This window comes from Cynocephalus volans, chromosome 6 (assembly GCF_027409185.1).
Source record: "Cynocephalus volans isolate mCynVol1 chromosome 6, mCynVol1.pri, whole genome shotgun sequence".
Classification (NCBI taxonomy): domain Eukaryota; kingdom Metazoa; phylum Chordata; class Mammalia; order Dermoptera; family Cynocephalidae; genus Cynocephalus; species Cynocephalus volans.
This window is the reverse complement of record NC_084465.1, coordinates 50,935,459-50,956,775: the sequence shown is the minus strand read 5'-3', so window position 1 is coordinate 50,956,775 and position 21,317 is coordinate 50,935,459. Positions and strand designations below refer to the sequence as shown.

General features: G+C 36.9%; 1 protein-coding gene across 2 annotated transcripts in view; it reads right to left on the bottom strand.

Annotated features, from left to right (window-relative positions):
- Positions 1–21,317, bottom strand: part of RELN (reelin) — a 466,847-nt gene that overhangs the window by 88,538 nt on the left and 356,992 nt on the right. For both annotated transcript variants that reach the window (XM_063099074.1, XM_063099073.1), the window contains exons 25-29: positions 18,458–18,663; positions 13,595–13,766; positions 12,907–13,107; positions 7,200–7,432; positions 359–516 (exon numbers count right to left, since the gene is read on the bottom strand). In XM_063099074.1, the coding sequence (XP_062955144.1) occupies positions 359–516; positions 7,200–7,432; positions 12,907–13,107; positions 13,595–13,766; positions 18,458–18,663 (970 nt within the window). The remainder of the gene's footprint in view (positions 1–358; positions 517–7,199; positions 7,433–12,906; positions 13,108–13,594; positions 13,767–18,457; positions 18,664–21,317) is intronic.

The window sequence follows — 21,317 nt, the reverse complement described above, 5'->3', positions numbered from 1 at the left end:
AGGGTTTAGAGTACTGTGGCACAGGATTGTTGTTAGAATTAAGTGAGATTAAATAAAAAGTACTTATTTTAGTGCCTGGGCATGAAGTAGTACCTCAGCCAATGTTAATTATTATTGCTATTAATAATAAACACATCCTCTTCAGGCAGTGAAATTTGTGTTATCATGTTTTCCTCCACGTGTAGCTCAAAACTACAAAATATCTTAACACCTCATATGCCTGGGTGCGAATTCCTATAATTTTTAGACTTAAAATAGATAAACTCAGAATCTATTTCTTTAAATGAATAACTAAGATATAGTAACCAGAGATGAACATTTTACAAACAAGCCATCAGACACATATATTCAGCCTTACCGGTGTATCCCAGATCACAGAAACACACTCCTGAAATGCAGTCCCCATGGCCACTGCAGTAACTGGGACAAGGTTCAGATATGTACACTCCATCTAAACCAAAGGGAGGTACGTTTTTCTGTGAGTTGCTCTCCTGGATCCATCGGAATCTTGTCTTGCTGTTGGGAAAAATAATACATCTGTTTCTTGCACCAACATCTCATACCAAAGCACTGGAATACAGAAAGGTTCAGAAAAACTCAATCGAGATTTAATATTTATTTGAAAGTTATGCCTGCTTGATTGCACACTTAACTTTCATAAGTTGTCTCTCTCAGATCTTCCTCAAAACTTCTTGATTTCCTCTTCAGCATAAATGTTTCAATAACGGAAGCATATCAAGTACAGAAGACTTGATGGTCAAAAACATATCATAGATTTTTACTTGCATATTTTCCCACACCATGCTCTTTTAGTAATAAATAAAAACCAGAAAGATATTCCTTCTTTTCCTTAGCTAATATCCCACCTTCAGATCATACTAATTTTATGGATATTTTTAGAAGAGGCTATTTGGGAATTTTTGAAACCATTAAATAGAATGTTCTTTGTTAGGTCGTATAAGGAGATTCTGGCTATTTGCCATTGACATGATTCAGGTAGGGAAGAGTTAAGCTGGTACTGATATCTCTATTCCCACCTGTGCCTTCCTCTCCTGCCTCTTCATTTCTCATCTTCAAATTTTTAAGACACTTATTCTACGAATTGCTAGCACCAGCTGGGCTGACGGTGAACACCAGTAATGGCCAATGAGCAAAAGAGGGACCTGGTCCCAGTGTTTCAAAACCCTGGAACACCAGTGGCTGGGTTGCTGCCCAGTCCTCCCAGAACAATAGATTTGAAGCAGCCAAATGAAAAAACATGTCCCAACTACTTTCCCATCCTTTTAACACATCTTTTTTTCTTTTCAAATATATGGAAACACACACATCTATAATTTCATACTGGGAAAATGCCTCTTCCTTCTCAGTTCTACTAAAAATCAAAGGAGGAAGACATATTAGGATATCTAGATTCCAATTTATTTTGCTGCCAATATTTACAGACTTTCGAGTGAGTACAGTTGCTTACTTAATGCGAATAAAGAATGTTGAAGATTAATGTAGATGGTCAGGGATAACTTGACAGTAGTCAAAGACGGCTCCTTCTCCCCTCTATCACTGTGAAAATAACGTGGCAGTAGAGAATGCATTTATTTTGGGCTCTTCAAATAGCTTTGGAAACTTGGCAATGATGAACCTTAACCTTGGTGCTTTTTTCTGCATTATTTTAAGTTACCTACTCTTGGCAAACTTGCAAAATGTAACTGACAATGTCTACAAGGTCTAAAAGTTTTCAGCAATTAATCACCTATTAATGCAAGCCTCAGCTTCAATGTGTTAAGAGGAAGGTGAACACATAAGAGTATTTCCTTTGGAGCTAATTCAAAATATATTGTTCTTATTTTTTAAGGCAAAAGAGAATTGAACTCAGGAAGGTTATAAAAACAAAGCAAAGCAAAACAAAACAAAACAAAACAAAAAACCCAAAAATAAAACACAGTTGTCCTAGTGTCACGGATCTTGGGAAAATTTCTTCCATTGGAGTTCTCACATTATTCAGCCCGTGAAGATGTTTTTCCTATCAAAGGTAGCAAATGGAATTGACGAACATCAGCATTTGCCAATTACTCTTAAGAAAAATGTTAAGGCCTTTATGCCCCTTCCAAAAGATAGACTGCATATCCATGACAAATGAGGAAAACACACCGATTCCCTGATACAAGTACTCTTGGATTAGGAGTCATGCTTGCCTCTTCTTTCAACATTTCTATAATAGAACCCAGAGAAACATGGATCCACAACTCCTGCTGTATGGAGAGTAATAAAACAGAAGGAACAACTTCTTTTTCTCACCACAAGCTCTCCCATGTAGAACAATGATTTCTTGCTAAACAGCATTGAATTTATTTTGGAAAATACATAAAAAAGAAAGTTGTCTTCATTGTGGTTAATCACTTTATTCTTCATTCAACATCGCTTCATTCACCCAACACTTAGCAAGCACCTAACAACCTCCCAGGCACAGTGCTGGGCTGGGAATACCGTCGGGAGCAAACCCTAGGCATGGTTCCTGCCTTCGTGTGGCCCACAGTTAAGTGAGGAGACGTACTTAATCAAGCACCTGCTCTAATAAATAGTCACGTGCAGCTTTGCTAACCAGCATTATGAAGGACATAGAGCTAGGAGAGCATGTCATGAAGGTCTTTGACTTGATAGTTATGAATATCTGGGAAGGATTCAGAGGAAGTGATGACTCAGGAGAAAGAAAAATTATGTAATCTGACATAATTTTACCAGAAATAAACCATAATGTGGCTTTATTATTCAAATCATTCAACAATCACCCCCCTACCCCCGTCTTGCATGTTCCAGGTAAGAAAGAAGAAGAAGATAAGGCTCTATTTTTCTGTTCCCTTCTCAAATTTTCATCTTTGTTTGGAGGATGCCTGAGTGCCCAGGAGAATCAATTTCTACAACTCACCCTTCCACCACCACAGAATTCAGAAAGACACTGCATCTGCCTTTCTAACTAGGAAGTTTCCTGCATACCTGCTTGTCCTGTGCAGAGGCACATGGGTGATGGGTGGTAGTGGTGACATTCTGCAGAATACTAAGCAACTGTGTTTCTAGACCTGCCCAGAGACACTTTTTTTTTTTGCGTTGTGCATAAGAAACCTAGAGCAGGTTGTGTGGCATAAGGTCAGGATGGGGATGGCTCTGAGAGTCAGGAGAGACATACCAGCATATATTTCCACCACTAATGTCTCTCCTCTGTAGGCCAGAACAGGTGAATTAATACGAGCATAAACTGTTCCTTTGAGAAAATCAGCTTAGAATTATTTCTGAACGAGTAGTGTTCTAGTAACTATTATAAGCATGTTGCCTTATGGCAAAATAGCTCTAAATTGTAACAATTTTAACACTTAGAATTCTCAGCTTTCCCACACTGCATTTGGAGATATTTGAGTTTAACATATTGCAGAAGGAACAACAACAGCTCATTTACTTGGGGTAAAGTAGAAACATATTTACTGTTCTTTAGTAGAGGGCTCTTCATCGCAAATGCCATCAACCAGCGGGCTGGATGGTATCCAAATTAACCAGGAAGCTGCATTCTAATGGGGAAGATTCCTTCTTCCAAAAGCTGGGATCCAAGAAAATATTGAAACATTGGGAACCTCAAAATATTGGCTCACGTTGTGTTGCTAAGGACAACCTTCTCTCACTTCTCATACTGGGTTATTCCTCCCCACATCAAACTAACTGCAGTTTCAGATTCAGCTGTATATTATCAGGCTCTGGGGAAATCAAACCAGATTTGTGTTCTTTGGCTCCTGATTATATTGTCTATTTTTATAGTGATGTCTTCCTGAGCCCTGAAATTCTAGTCATGAAGCAAAGATGTAACCACCTGCTGTTCCCCAGCTTCATGGCATGCTACACCTATCTATTTGGAAGTGCTGTGGTTGGGCCACGGTTTCAGAAAAGCATGTGGGAGGAAGGCAGCGGTGGAGGTGAGGAGCGCAAGGGTGCACTGTGACATGCGCAGCCTGAGGAGGGCAGGACGCAGAAGGAGGTGCCCACCTTACTGTGAACACAGATACATTCTTATGGAAAAGGAAAGATGTCTTAGAGGGTGAAGCCTAGAGAACAGAACCAAGAGATGAGAAAAACAATGGATTAGGGAACCACTCCCAGGAAGCAGAACTGCTATGATCAAGGAAACTTTCTTGTCCTGTACATCGCTCTTGGAAGAGGGAGCCCCGGTAACCAGTCTCTTGTTGGCTTTCAGAATTCCCAAGGGCTAGTGATGGCTATGTGCTTCCCATTCCTTCCTTTTCCTTCCTTCCTTCCTTCCTTCCTTCCTTCCTTCCTTCCTTCCTTCCTTCCTTCCTTCCTTCCTTCCTTCCTTCCTTCCTTCCTTCCTTCCTCCCTTCCTCCCTTCCTTCCTTCCCCCCTCTCTTTCTGTCTCTCAGTCTCTCTCTCTCTCTCTTTCTGTCTCTCAGTCTCTCTCTCTTTCTTTTTGAGCAGGATTGTCTATTGTGGTTATCCTGTCATTGTGTCACCATTTTATGCTGGATATAGGTAGGGTAGCTAACTTGCCTTCACAGTCTATAGATCAAAAGAAGACGCACCCACATCCCTACCTTGATGTCGATGTTAAGAGGGCTAGAGCCTGTTGCTGGGAGAGGATGAGACTTTGTGGGGGTCTTGGGAGGAGAGTGAATGCATTTTGCATGTGGGAGAAATGTGAATCTCTGGGTCTAGGACAGATTACAGTAGATTGTTACTGTAATGCCCCCCAATTAATCACACTTCCTTTTGTACATGCTCCTCTGTAATGTGACTTTTATGCACTTCCTACCAGAAAAGGGAGTCTATTTTCCCACCTTTTGAATCTAGAGTGGATTTGTGACTTGCTTTGACCAATAGGATGTGGCAGATATGATTAAGGCCTTGTACCTACTTTTGTTCTCTTGGAACTCTGGAATCACCTAACTGTGAAAAGCACTGGGCTGAAAACCACACAGAAAGGTCCAGCTGAGCCCAGATACTAACCAACTCATCAACTGAATGCAGCTACTTGATGAAGCCCAGGAGAGACCCACAGAGAACTATGCGGCCAACTCTACAAAACCATGAAAGATCATAAATCATTGTTTTTTTAAGCCAGTAAGTTTTGGAAAGGTGTGTTGCATAGCAATAGATAATCATACAAATATTATCCTAGGCTCTGTTAAGGGATATAAACAAAGAGTGAGGATGATTTTTTAAAAAGTAATGCTCTCTGATCCCTGCCTCTCTTTTCCGTCTGCTGATTCTGAGATGACAAGATCTGAAACAGCTGTCTTGGGTCCAGAGACGGAAATAATGTGTTCAGGATGGCAGAGCCAACCTGTCAACTCTGAACTGCTCACCTTTGGACCATTATATGAGAAAGATTGAACTTGAATCTTGTTTAGACCTTGTTAATCATTTGTGTTTGTGCGTTTCTCTGTTACAGTAGCTGGGTCTGTATCCTAAAAGACAGGCTGCAAGTCAAATTCTCAAATTTCATTAAAGGTGGTAAACTCATCACCTCTGCCACCTCCGCATCAAATATTTAAAGCATCTGTGTCTCTTCGATGAACTACAAATAACACTGACATATAAAGACAAAGAATTTATTTATGAATTGACTTGGATCTGCTGATTGACAAACTTTCTTAAAATAGCTGGTGCTTAAAGATTATGTTTCAAGGTTTAGCAGATTAGCACAGAAACTTGTACATCCCTAACCAAGCAAGTTCCCTCCCTGTCCAGAAAGTCTATCTATCAAAGACTGTGGTGTAATTTTTTGAGGTGTGCATACCTAGGTAATGAGAGAGGCAGAGAACACAAGCAGCTTATCTAGCCAGTGATACACAATAAATTTTGTGATCAATTAGGTGAAACATGTCACAAGCAGAATGGTGTCTAAGAACCTTATGAATAAGCCACTTCTGTAGATTGCTAGTCTTTTACCATTATAGCAGTCAGGATGAGATAGGTTATGCTGTGATAGCAAACAACCCCCAATCTAAGTGGCTTAACCAAAAAAAAAAAAGTTTATTTCTTGCTTAGTTTATATGTCCAGTGTAGGTTGACAAGGGAGTCTACTTATTGCAGACACTTAGGGGCCCAGACTGATGTAAGCATTATCTCAATACATGCTTCCATAAACAGGGAAAATGACAAAACGCATAGGGCTCTTAAAGTCACGTGCTTCATTTTCATTCGCATTTCATTAGGCCATGCCAAACACTAAAGGCTGTGGGGAAAGTATAATCCTGCTTTGTTCCAGGAAGGAAGAAAGCTGAATACATTGCTGAACGGTGCTAATGAGTATCACTACCACATGCTACATCATCAGGAAGCAGTACAGACAGACTTCTTACATCATCTCAGCTCTGAACAGAAATGCCTTGACTGAGTCACAATTAATGTTATGTTCTAGGATTCAATTAAGAAGCATCCACTTGAAGAATGTTTCTTACCTTTTGTAAAATGGTATAGTTAAAAATACTGATCTCTGTGTTACCTACTCTATCTGGTACAAGGATACATGCTATAAATTCATTCTAGAACACTAAGCCTGGAAAAAAGTATATCTATTTTGTTTTTTAATCAGATTGTGTCTGCTTTCTTTCTTTTTACTCAACAATGAGAATTAAATAAACCCTATATTTTCCCCCTATGTCCCAGCTGCCAGGAAGCTAAATTTGTTGCCCTATTAATGAAACTAATTCACTTCAAGCTCTCAGCCCATAGATCTCATTCCTCCCTCAATTGATTTTTAATCTTCCTCTCTATCGTTTTATTATATCTATTAATAGTTATTTAAAGAACAGATGATTTATACTGCCAGATACCTCAACTTGCCTAGGTAAGGAGGCATTAAATCATTAAAAATCTATACATAGTGAAAGTCTGACATAATAATGCCTTATAACTCCCTTAGTCTTTAACATCTTTTGTTCACTCGTGTACTCTCAGTGTCCAGAACAGTACTGGCACAGGTAGGTGCTCAATAAATATTTATTGAGTGAATGAATAAATGAATTTGTCTAACTCACAAATCTGTGCACACATACCTATTTTGGAAATTTTGTCCCAGGGCTCTTTTCCTCAACAGTCATTGCTTGAATAAGCATGGGTACTATTTGAATTGAGATATTTGAGATAAATAAATATTCCCAAGAAATGGCAGCTAAGACACATAATAAGAATGATTCCTTTACCTGGATGCAAGAGACCTCGGAATAACAATGGTAATTCTTGTCCATTCCTCAAAGTCCCCTGTGTGATACATGGTGGGCTCACTCAGTTCTCTGGAGCTCCCTTCGCATCCTTTGCCTGCAGAAGCTGGGTAGCAGCCTTCTTTCACCAGAAACCAGGACATACCAGCATCATGAGAGTACTGAAGAAGAACTGGGGCAGTGTTGCTGAACTGACTGGCACACCCTATGTTTAGCTGTTAAACGGAAGGACAGAATTATATAAGGTTTTGGTTCCAAGTTATCATTCCACAAATTAGGTGCTACAGTAGTTAGGACCCCTTCTACTGAGTCTGCATTAAATTTGCAGTGATAAAAACTGTGCAGCTCAGTCCCAACCAAGACCCTTCCATTCTGGAATTCTTTGTTTAGGCAAACAATAGGTACTTTTAAATGAAAGGCTGAACCAGTTACCCATTTTGTGGATTGCTTGGGATTATAGGAGAGAAGAGATTATAATATCTGTGGTTCAGGAGTCCCAGAAAAAGATAGGAAGCCAAGTAAAATAAAATAAAGTAAAATAAAAAACACAAAAGAACAAACTGCTTTCTTTTCCTTCTCCAGAGGGTATGAACAGAGGGACGCAGAAGAGGAGAAGCAGCCGTCCTCTTCAGAACTCGAAGGTTACCCGAAGAGAGGGCTGTCCTCTCTGCTTTCAGTGAATAGGCATCTTTATTCTGTTTTCTTGCCAAAGCTCAGTAAGAAATCAGTGTCAACTTAGATGAAAGAGCTAAGTTTTTGTCACAGCATCAAATAAGCAACATAATCCAGAATAAAACTGTTACTATTCTGTGTACTTGTGTGGAAGATTGTCATCATAGAGTTAATAACATTAAAAATGCAACCAAAATCCCACTGCCCTAGCACAACTGTTTTTATTTTTCTGTTTTCTCTTCTGATCTTTATATGGAAGTATATATTTTGGTCATATAGTTAAAGTTTATCACACTTCTAGAACTTTCCTCCCACTTTAAAAAAGCATATTATTTTATTATTATATGCAGCATTGCAAAAACCACATCTTTTTTTCTTCAGGTGATTTGTTATTACTAGATAAATTCCTATGAGGAATATTACTGAGTCAAAATGTAGAAACAAAAAATTTTCTAGTCCTATGTGTTCATTTTGTAGCAGTTGGGTTCAAATGAATAAATTTTACTGAAGCAATGGAATTACTGTAGATTAAGACAGAATTTTAAAAATTAATAAATGTATAAATATACTTTATTAATGTTTTAGTTTATATTTTTGATAATTGTAAATATCAACTCTTTTATTGATATTTATTTAATTACATATATGAATGGTCTATTCATACCTTATTTCATTTGTTGTCTGGAACCACTATGGATTTCATTGTATAAGACCTTATAAATAAGAATAGTCAAATTTTATAGAAGGAACATTGAAATAAGGAAACATGATCAAAAAAACATGATCATGCCAGCCAGCTGCCAAAACAAATGAACAAACAAAAACAAAAACAAAAACACCTAACAAAACATGATCATGACCAAGGAAGAAAGGAAGAACCATAATACTGGGCCAGAGCTCAAGAAGTCAATCGGTTAATCCTTGTGACAGCAAAGTAGCTCTATCTAGTCTTTCTAAAGAAGATTCCATATCTTTTTATTTCCATACTCAGAACTAGAAAGCATCTCTCAGAAGGATTTGCAATCTGGCTAGTAGGAATTTTATTGTCAGGCCGGCCCCGTGGCGCACTTGGGAGAGTGCGGTGCTTGGGAGCACAGCGGTGCTCCCGCCACGGGTTCGGATCCTATATAGGGATGGCCGGTGCGTTCACTGGCTGAGCACGGTGCAGGTGACACAAAGCCAAGGGTTGCAATCCCCTTACAGGTCGCAAAAAGGACAAAAAAAAAAAAAAGAAATTTTATTGTGTCTCACTTATCCAAGTTTATGTAGTAAAATGTCAAGAATATAATTAAAGATTTGACTCTCTCAGATACATGATTAAACTATTCTAACACAAATTTCTTTCACTGCATTACCCATTAGTAAGAATGGCCTTTGGTTGGCATGTGGCGAGAGCAGCCGCACTGGTCACACAGAGTTAGCTTTTTGTCTTAAACTTATCGTGACTGCCATTGTTTCTAAAGCAGGCAAGTCTTTGAACTTCTGTGACAAGTTTGTGCTTTAGAAATTAGGTAATGTGGTACATCTACACAATGGAATACTACTCAGCTATAAAAACGAATGAAATACTGCCATTTGCAACAACATGGATGGACCTTGAGAGAATTATATTAAGTGAAACAAGTCAGGCACAGAAAGAGAAATTCCACATGTTCTCACTTATTGGTGGGAGCTAAAAATTAATATATAAATTCACACACACACACACACACACACACACACACGCACACAAAAACCGGGGGGGGGGGGAAGAAGATATAACAACCACAATTATTTGAAGTTGATACGACAAGCAAACAGAAAGGACATTGTTGGGGGGAGGGGGGAGGGAGAAGGGAGGGAGGTTTTGGTAATGGGGAGCAATAATCAGCTACAATGTATATCGACAAAATAAAATTAAAAAAAAAAAGAAATTAGGTAATGAGGTGGTGTAGACATACTCTCAGGTGTATTAAATATGTAATTCATCTTCAACTTTCCATTCAGGATTCATTCATACATTCAACAAATATTTACTGTGGCACCTTCTAAACATCAGATATATATGCTTAAGTCTCTCCTACCTTTAAAAACAAAACAAAATAGAAGTTCTCCCTGATTTTGGTCTGCCCCTAACTACACAGTTAAACATATTGAGAGACAGGCCGTATTGATTATGAAGACTCCTTTACTCACCATTCTTTAATCCATTGTAATCTGATTTTTGCCCGTACCACCCCAGTGAAATTACCAAGGAAACCCCTATCTAATTAAGTCCAGTGGGAAAATTTAATCCTTATTTTACTTAACTCTCCTGTTGCTTCTAACACTGTTAATCACTTCTTTTTTACTGACCATGTAGCCTACCTTTTAAGTGCTGGTGTCTTCTAAGATTTAATTCTTGGCTTTCCTTTCTTCTTATTCTATGCATGCTCCCTAATCCTATTCGCCATCATAACTTCAAGTTCCTTCTGAAAACCTTGGACTACAGGATATGGCTTCTCTCCTGCTCTCTGGATAAATGTATTGCTTCCTGTTCACTTCCACTTCAGCAGCCCATTGGCACCCCTAACTCTACATGTCCATACCAGTTCTTGTCTGATCACTTTGTCTGGCTCCTCCGCTATCACACAGGTCCTTGCCTCCATCATCTCTTAGTTGGATCATTGCAATAGCTTGCCAATTGGTATCTCTATTTCTGCCCTTGCCCCTGCTAGTGTATTTCCAACACAGTCACCAGAGTCATGTCACCCTTCTGCTGGCCATTTTATTCAGACTAGAAGTCAAAGTCTGACCTTACTTTTTTCCACATGTTCCCTCTGCTCTATTCACAATGGCATCCTTGTGGTTTCTAGAACCTTTCCAAGAACACTCCCACCCCAAGACTTTGGCACTTTTCTTCACTGTGGCTGGAATGATCTTCCCCAGATAGCTGCGTGACTCACTCCTTCACTTTCTATAGGTTGTGGCTTATGTGCCATTTTCTTAGTGGCCAACCTGACAACTCTTAATAAAATGGTAACTTCTCTCCACCACCCTACCCCATACTCTCTAGTTTTACTTATATTTTCATAGCCTAGAATGGTGCCTGGAATGTAGAGTCTTTATAAATATTTGTTGAATGAATGAATGAATGTTCTTGCTGACTCTCCTTTCCTATTCAGTCAACATCCATACTGCTGCCAGAATGATCCTTCTAAAATACAGGTGTGATTCTGGCACTGAATGGATTACAAACCTTCCACGACTCACTGCTTTTGGGGTCATGTCCACGTGACTTAGTGCAGAATAAAATGCCAATCAGAATCAACCTTATCTCTCATCCCTGCTGCACATACTCCTCCATACTCCTCAAAGTTTCCAAATGTGCCATTCTCATTAGCAGTTTCATGTATTTTTTGCACATTCTGTTCCCTGTACCTGGAATTTCTCCCCTTCCATTCTTCAGCTAGCTAAATCTCTGTATTTCCAAGGACTTCCAATTTCAATCCATCCATCCATCCATCCATCCATCCATCCATCCATCCATCCATCCATCCATCCATCCATCCATCCAACTAACAGACATTTTTTGAGCACCTGCGATGTATTAGGCACTATGCAGGGTACTCCCATAGCATGTAGAGCCTACTTCTACTTCAGTACTTCTATGACAGTATTGCAACTATTTACTTTTCTGGCTCATTCACCAGTTTCTGAGCTCCCTGAGGGCTGGGGCCATATTTTTCATTTCCATATTCCTAGCACCTAGTGTTTGTCACATGGCAAGCAGTCAAAAACATGACCAGCACTATGCATTTTTGTACAAATGATACCAAAATTCTTGTTTACAGGTTTCAAATATACATTAATTATCAATCCTTGAATGACCCATATTACATACCTATGATTAACTAATAGACACAAATTAATAGCTTTCTGCTGGTATGATGAGAGAATTAAGGTTTTTCTTAAGCTGATGCATTCTTGCAGGTTGTTTAAGTACTTGAAAGATTTAACAATGTTTTCTTTATTTAGATTTTTTTAAACTTCAGAGTATCATATCACCTTGCAAACTTTAACACTTTATCATGATTTTCCGACTACTTAATGGAAAGGTATCAGATTAGAAACAGCATAGTATTCCGGAAATGTATTTGCTATTAATGTTATTTTGTTACCATTTTAGGCAGTGCCAAAATGAGTGTAGATTTATATACTGTTATTGATTTTTTTTCCCATTGCAGTTTAGCATCAGAATCTAAACAAGGAAGGATAACATTTTACTAATATTATCTATGACTAACTTCCTTGTTTACAGACCTGTGGAAATTATATTTGAAGAGCTGCCTATAAACATCTGATCTCTTTAATAATTCCATTTGTAAATTATTTAGCATCTGCATCCTGCCGTTATGTAAGGATCATGTAGTTGTGCTAGCTCATTAAAACTGCATTACTTTCGACCCAGATTTCGCCAATGGGATTTTATTATAAACACAATGAAATTTTGATTATGGTTCTGAGACAAGAGCTTGTCAAAGTAAATAGATGCTATACATGTTGATATATTATCACAGAGCTGAAAAACAAGAAGCTTTTAAGAGAATGAGGACGACTGGAGTAAAAATTTACCGAATTAAAGGAAGAGAAATAGTTTGAAAATCCTACAGTAAAGTAACTTACATGCCCCCAAACCACTAGTAAGCTGAAAAGGAGAACTTACCCATCACCATTCAGAAGCATGGGATTCATTAAATCACAGTCAGATTGAAGTCCTAAAGGTCAATTTTATCTTTAATTTTGGTAGAGTTCCACAATCACTTAAAGAAATGTAATGATATAGCCACAACTTGTGGGGCTCCTTAAAAACCAATAATCTGTTTTCCTTATGAGTAGAGCTAAAAAGCTTTGCAATCCTAAGATGTTGAACTTTCGTTCAAGTGAGTTCCTTCTTTAACAGAATATAAAAAATTGTGTTCTTTGTAAGTCTCACTTATAAATCTGGAAGTTGTTTTGCTCCTTAACCTGCTCTGAGAAGAAGTTTGTGTATAAATACCTTGAACTGTAAAACATATCCAGGTTTCAGGGTCAAATCTCGAGTTACTGCAAATCGATCTCCATCTGATTTTCCAAACACCATGGCTGATGGCGTGGCAGCACAGAAGGTTTCATTTTTAACCATTCCTTCATTAGCCAACATCAACCACACACTCATTTGATTCATAGGGTAGTCAAAAGCTGGCTTCTCATAAAAGTTCTAATAGAAACAATATAAACAACACAGAAAGGCAATTTGATAGTTTGGAAGACAAGAAAGGAATTTGCAGTTCATGATGGGTTGGGCCATATACCATTTCTAGGAAAGGACATTGGGCCATATACCATTTCTGGGAAAAGACCAAAGAATCTCTAAGTTAACTTTTTTATTTTTTATTTTTTTACTGCTATAAATGTTCTCTCCTGATGATTTAACAACTGAAAATATTTTGCTACTGTGTAGTTAATCATTTTATAAACCCACTAACAATTTTGTTTGATGACTTAGCCAGATTTCATAGTCTATTTTTACAGCTAAAAAATCTATGAACTAGTAGCATAAAGAGGTTAAAAAAAATTAAGTGTAAACACTTAAACTCATATTACACATTAAGTGTCAAACACTAAATTCTTAAGGAAGTAAGTTCCTTATTCCATCCACTTTTATAATTCTCCATCTTCTTGGAGTTCTGACATATGAGAAATACCTGGGGTAAAGTCGGGTTGATAACTGGAATGATCTGCTTCTGCTTGTCTGACAGAATGATGATGTCATCGACTGCCCACTGGTCATAGTCCTCCCCTGAGAACACAGGCTGCCACCAGCGGAACCTGGTGCAAGGGGTCTTGGCAGCAGCTGGAAGCTCCAGATAGACAAATCTGCGTAAAAGTAGATCATTTATGGTTGGGAAAGGAAAAGCCCTGTTTTTCTTAGCAGCTGTTAAAATAACAAGAGCAACAACAAGAGAAAGTTTAGTTTTGCTTATCTGGATATTTTTGAAAGGTTCTTAAGTTTGGATAGATCAGACATGAGGTTTAACCTTGTAAGCAAGTTTAGCCTGACCATGCTTATTTAATTTGGAATTGTATCTTTTGGAAAAGAGGGAAGATATTTCAACTGAGTTTGATTCATTAAATTATATTTACCATGATGATGCTCATAACTTTTTCAAGAAATATCAAGTAAAATCAGTTCCTTCATATGCTATTACATTAAAATAGCATTTAAAATTTTCAATGCAATTCTTGCTCATTGTGGGAAAACATAGCTATGCATTAAAATAAAACATATGTCATCCATAAATTACTGCATGGGGTTGGCCTCTGTTAACATTTTGATGGATATCAGTCATAATCTGGAATCTTTTACATAGGCGAGCAATATGTATAATTTGGTGTCCTGCATTTTAAAACTTAACATTGTATCAAAAGCACATTCTTATGTCAGTAAAATTATTTCTTAAGATCATTTTAATTTCTATATCATTTTTCATCATAGACATGCTATGATTTATTTCACCTTTCCCTATTATAAATAATTCTGTGATAAAAATCTTTACGCCTAAAGCTTTATCTACACCTCAGTTTATTTCCTTAGAGAAGATTCCAAAAAATGGAATTACCCAGTCAAATAAACTGGTCATGTTTAAGGCTCTTGATTTTTCCAAATTCCTCTCTGAAAGGGTTACAACAGTTTGCAAGATGACATGAAAGCTCTTGTTTCGCTATTTCTTTGTGGAGATAGTACTTGCTGTTATTAAAAAAGGACCATTTGACTGTTGAATTTTTTTTAAAGTCCAAGTGTCATTTTAAATATATATATATCTTAAACAAATTAAAAAAAATATATATATATATTTATTTTCAGCTACTGGCCAGTGTTGGGATCTGAACCCTCAATCTTGGTGTTATAACACCTTGCTCTAACCAAATGAGCTAATAAGCCAACCCCTGAAAATCTTTTTTATGTGATGGAGGTTGAAGGTTATTCATGTTTTGTTAAACATCTGTGCTTCCTCTTGTGTAACATCTACTCAGTCCTTTTACCCACTTACCTTTGGGATCTAAAAACACTAAAATATTAGTGTTTTCCTTGATAATTTGTATAAGCTCTTTACAGGGACATTGATTTTCTATTTCTCCTACTTGTTGCAAATATTTTTCTCAATTAGTTTCCCGTTTCATTTCTTTGTTTTCTTTGACATGTATGTGTGATATGTGTATGTAGTTTCACATTTGCATGTAGTACATTTCTTTAAGTATTCCTTTTCTTTGTGAATTCTTCCACTGAATTTTTACCAAGAAAGTTTAGATCTTTTTCCAAAATCAGATAGTAACATTGAGATACCTAAATGTTTAAATCTTAGGTGAATCTTTAACAGGTTTTGATAATATGAGGTGACGATCTAAATAGTCATTTCCCTTAAATGCCTACCCATTTTTTCCTAACACCACTCAGTTAAATAACCACTTCTTTCTCATTGATAGTTGATGTGTTTTTTTCATATGAAAGTTCTTACACACACCTCCGTCATCTATTTGGCTTCATTGTTCTATTTATGCACCAGTATCATTTCATTTTAATTATATGGGCTTTATAATAAGCTTTCATATCACATATGGCATTCTTTTATTTTTCCTCCCAATTTAAGATATTTTGCCAGCTTATATTTCTGGATATAAAGTTACCCCAAAATATCACTAGGATTTTGGTTAGAATTGCAATAAACATAAATTAAGAGATATCTCAGTTTACCTATCCATGGATGCTGTATTATTTTCCCTTTATTTCTTTTCTTTTACATCTCTGAAGGAAGTTTTCAACTTTTGTAGTTTTCTTCACAGACAGTCTCAGTATGTTTGATAAAGATGTTTCTTACATTTATTTATGGATTTGCTACCACAAATGGGGTCTTTTCCCCATATTTTCCAACTGAGAGTTTCTTAACAATTTTAGTGTCACAGAATCTTTGAGAATCTGGTGAAATTTTCTTGGCCTTCATAAAAATTCCCATAAATAAAATGTTTTACATAGTATTTAAGGCAGTTCACAGACTTTTTGAGTCCAAGTTGACAACTTCTGTTCAAATGAAATATTTCTGGAATTTGAAGCAGCCATTACATTTTCATTTGTCTATGTAGTTATCTAGTCACTTTACTAAACTATCAATGATTTCAGGTCGACAATTACATTACCAGGAAAAAAGAATTTGAGTTACAATCGGTTGTCTGTATCTGCAAGTTCCACATGCATAGATTCAACCAATTGTGGACAGAAAATATTTGGGAAAAAATAACAATGTAACAACAAAAAATAATATAAATATAAAATATAGTATAACAACTATATAGCATTTACATTGTATTAGGTAATATAAATAATCTAGAAATAATTTAAAGTGTGTGGAACAAAGTGCAGGGTTATATGCAAATACTGAGCCATTTTATATAAGGGACTTGAGCATTCTTGAATTTTGGTATCCACAGGGGTCCTAGAACCAATCTCTGGCAGATATCAAGGGATGACAATATTTTAAATTGTTGTTTAAGCCAGTTTGGCACCATTATCCATTCTCTGTCTACTGTACAGATATTGAGGGACAACTTATTTTAAATTGTTGTTTAATATTAGCTATCCTGACTGGAGTGAGATGGTATCTCAAAGTGGTCTTGATTTGCATTTCCTGGATGCTGAGTGATGTTGAGTCTTTTTTCATGTGTCTGTTGGTCATTTGCATATCTTCCTCTAAGAAATGCCTATTCAGCTCCTTTGCCCATATTTTAATTGGGTTATTTAGAATAATAAGTGCTGGAGAGGTTGCAGAGAAAAAGGACTGTTGGTGGGACTGCAAATGGTTCAGCCTTTATGGAAAATGGTATGGAGGTTCCTCAAACAATTACAGATAGATCTACCATATGACCCAGCTATTCCACTGCTGGGAATATACCCAGAGGAAAGGAAATCATCATGCTGAAGGGGTACCTGTACTCCAATGTTTATTGCAGCACTATTTACAATAGCCAAGCACTGGAGCCAGCCCAAATGTCCATCATTAGATGAGTGGATAAGGAAACTGTGGTATATCTACACAATGGAATATTACTCTGCTATAAAAAAGAATGAAATACTACCATTTGCAGCAACATGGATGGACTTAGAGAAAATTATATTAAGTGAAACAAGTCAGGCACTGAAAGAGAAATACCACACGTTCTCACTTATTTCTGGGAGCTAAAAATAAATAAATAAATAAATAAATAAATAAATAAATAAATAAATAAACAAACACACAAACAAAGGGTGTCTGAGGGGGAGAAGACACAACAATCAAAACAATTCCTTCAACTTCTTAAGACAAGAGAACAGATATGATGGGGGGAGGGGAGAGAGGGAGTTGGAAAGAGGAACAGGTAAAAGGTCACGAAAATCAACTACAATGTATATTGAGAAGTTAAAATAAAAAATTAAAAATAAAATGCAATAAACAAACAAACAAACAAATAAATAAATTGTTCAAGTCAGTTTGGCTCCATTATCAGTTCTGTCTCTACTGTACTGCATCTTGGGTAATCTCCCTAGGTTCCATCTCTCACCTACCATTCTTGACTTTCTCTCTCTTGATATTACGTCTTTTGTTTCATCCAGTCGACTCTTTTCTAGTTTCTGTCTGTCTCTCATTTCCCTTAGAAGAAATTCTTTTTGTTGGTCCATTTGAATGTCTACTTGTGCTATACTGTAGAAAGTTAAGTCACAACCCAATATTTCAAAAGAACAAACTTATGAACCTTCAATCTACAAAATAGGCGTATTTTAAGTAGCATGTTTAAAATATATTGCTCGTAATAATTGGATATATATATTCTTAAATAATAAGAAATACTCTAAAAGCAATATCTTTGAGTAGATTTATTCTACACTGTACCCCACAGATACATACAATCAATCATGTTTCAATAAATAAAAAAAAATATATAAAAACATTGACTGCCTGGTACAGGTATTACTATTAAACATGAATTATTTTTCCAAACTCTTCAACAGTTATTGCCCAAAACAGTTTGTTACTTATATTACCCGTCCATCAAAATAAAGACAGGGATTGCCCAGTGCAAAACTTTAGAAAATATGAGCTCCAAAGACTCACACATACACTGTCCAGGACCAGCCCTAGGTGCAGCCATGTGAAAAACTTTAACAAAAAATTCATCTTGCTGTTAAGTCCAGCAGCTAATCATACTTTGTATGTGCATTAAAAACAAACCAACAAACACGAAAGTGGGAAAAGGAGATTGGACATCCCTATATCAGTTTCTTTAGGTAAACAGTGGTCAATTGTCTTGCTTTTTTTCTAATCACAATTTTCAAAATCTTTAAAAACTCAAACATGAGTACATATGCTTTCTGTCCAGTCACTTAAATGAAATGAAATCTTTATAAATTGGGCTATTGTTCATGTCAGGTATTCATGAGTTTGTCTATTTTTGCAACAGTTAACATTTTAGAGACACTTCAACAACCTAATCTTTGCCTTTCCTGGAAACCATCAGAGGCCCCTCAAGTGGGCGGTTACCTGGGTTTGCTGAAGTCTGAGAAGTACATCTCCGCCAGCAGGTGCCACTGGATGCCCCCGTTGTTGCTATACTGAAGGAGGACGCCCTCCTCTCTGCTGTCGGGGTTGTTGCATGCAGCACTCTCTCCGCCTATCTGGATGTAGAACTGCACGAAGTCCACCCAGGAAGTATCCAGATCCCAGCTCACCAGTTGTCTTTTCCCAGCCTATTCGAAGGACAGAAAAATCATACATTCAATTATCTAGGGGCTCTTTGGTATTTTTTAATCTTAGTTTTAAATTCACATGAGTATCCTAGCACTATGTGGTGATCATTTTGTCCCCATATATTGTTGAAAGGAGCAAGTTAAGCCATTTAGTTTTTAACTGTTCTTGTTACATTCGCTTAATCTCTACAGCACTTATTCCCAGACTCAGTTATGAGACCCTTGGGAATTGCTAAGTATATCAAAGAGCACTTGAAAGTTTTAAAAAATAAAGCAAAATTAATTTTAATGAACACTCCCAATCCTTGCTTTGTGAGTCTCTTCCAGGTAGAGTAATGGAGAGGAAAGATCATATACTTTGAAGTCAATTGGAGCTGGGTTTGAATCTCAGCCCATGATTCATACTGTTCACTAGCTCTGCGACCTTTCTGAGCTTTTATTCTCCTCAAAGGTACAATATGGGTGATAATACCTTCCTCACAGGGTGTTGTGACAATTAGATGAAACATGTTGCCTGCAACTTGCCTAAGACAAGGCATGCCTTACTGAGGGAACATCCTTTCCAGAGATATGCCCTTCACCCTTCACTCCTGGGGAATTAAGAAACAGACAAGATAGAAACTTCTTGACAAAAAGGAAGAGTACTCGAGTCTCTCAGGCTCCTAGTCTCTCTCTCTTTCTCAAATAGAGAGGTTAGGAGGAATCACTTAAATAAATTTTTGCAACCACTAAATGGTCTCTCTATGCCTTAAAAGTGTTTGAAGATTTCCTCAAATCCAGTAACTTCTTTCTTTTGCTTAGTGCATCCCCTGCATGTCAGAGTCATGTTTTGAGGTGTTAGATGCAAACTGACAAGGTTAATCATCATTCCTGTTGTGCATAAATGGTTTCATGCTAATGGGACTGAAAACAGGTTTCCTTACGAGATTCTCCCAGCTAAACAAAACTAATCCATGAACTTCTCTGAACTCGCCATGGAGAACCCAAGGAGTTCAATTAAAAGTTGAGAAGAAAAACTGAGATAGTATACATAGTATAGAGAAAAACGCCCCTCACATTTATAATTTAAACCCTACTGTAATCCACTAAGTAAATTTAGAAAGGGTTTCAGTGTTTAGAAGTCACAGGGGAAATGCTTGGGGCTAATTAAGAGTACACTGCTGCTGATAGGTCTAAAGCCAAGTAAGAAATTCCAAAATAAACAAGGGTGCTGGCAAAATGAAAACTGAAGTTAATTCTGAGACAAGAACTCATTCTTTGGCACTCTCAATTTTAAGCATGTATTTGAGGAAATCTTATAAGTAATACGCATTTTCAACTTGTTATATGTGCTTTTAACCTTTCTTGTTGATTTGAAACACTGTAAGTGAGAAACACCTTAGCGAGCCTAATATTTTCATGCTTCAGAATCACTATAGGAAGAATGATTTTTAGAAAAAAAAATCCAGCAGGTTAATTCCAATCCAGCACAATCCAAGCTTCTGTAGAAAACCTGGCATGTGGAAATGAGCCAGAAGGATAAAGATCTAAGGTGAGGAGAATTATAAAAATCCAATTATCACAATTAGCTGGTTGGAATGACTGTTGTATTGTGAAATTCACAGAGCAGTGTTGTTTTTCCAGGAGACTGTGGTGCCAGTCTACAGATGTTTTGAAAGAGTGTTTTGTGGGATTTTTGTAAATGGTGGAAAATATTACACCAATGCTTAGTTTGGCGCTGAAAATATTTTTTCCTAGAGAACAGCACAAATCATTTTCTTTTGTGCAGTGACCTGAAATACTGAACATTGTTTTAAAGGAAGAAAAAAAGAAAAGGGAAACGGATTATGGCAAAGTTTTTGTCAGAATTTAGAATCTGATGTTACATATGCTTTGAAGTTTTTCAATTGTCATGACCAGTGTATTCATGTGTGCATGTGTAGACACATATACACATGTAATGTGTGGAGTGTGTGTGTGTTGGAGTAATAGGTTAAGTATCTCCGCATTCCTGGAGTGTGGAAAATACCCTTTGATTTTTTCCTAAAATTCTAGGTTAAGATGGTTCACTGCTTTGAAGGTTTAGCTACAATAACACGAGATTAACAGGTAACTCTTTCAGAATCTAGAACCTTTATCACAAAACCTCTAAAACACTTCATGAATCTTCATCTTTTGTCTCTCATTAAAGTCTTCTTTAATCAAAATGCCACTAGAAAACAATTTTATGTATTTATTTGAAAATAACAATTTCTTTAGAATCCTTTGTTGTTTTCCAATTTTCTTTCTTAATTTCATTCATTCATTCATTCATTCATTCATTCCTTCAACAATTTTACCAGGCAGAATGTGATGTGTTATAAAAACAAACATGAAAGGAATTCACAGACTTGTGGCAGAGACAGTGATGACACCTGAGTGCTGCAGACCAAGTCCGTATTCCTTGATGAGCCCCATTTGGTTACATGGGCACTTTTTAGTTCTCCAATCTATTTAGTTTCAAGAGTATTTATTGATATGTAAATGCCTAGTGCAAGGCATGCATTTCTGAGCTGAACACCTTATCTACAGTTGAGCTCAGTTAGTGGGACTCTGCGTTCTGCTGGGAACTGTGAGGATAAAAATAAAAATTAAAAAAAAATCGATATATGTATAAATGAAAGAGGAATTCTAAC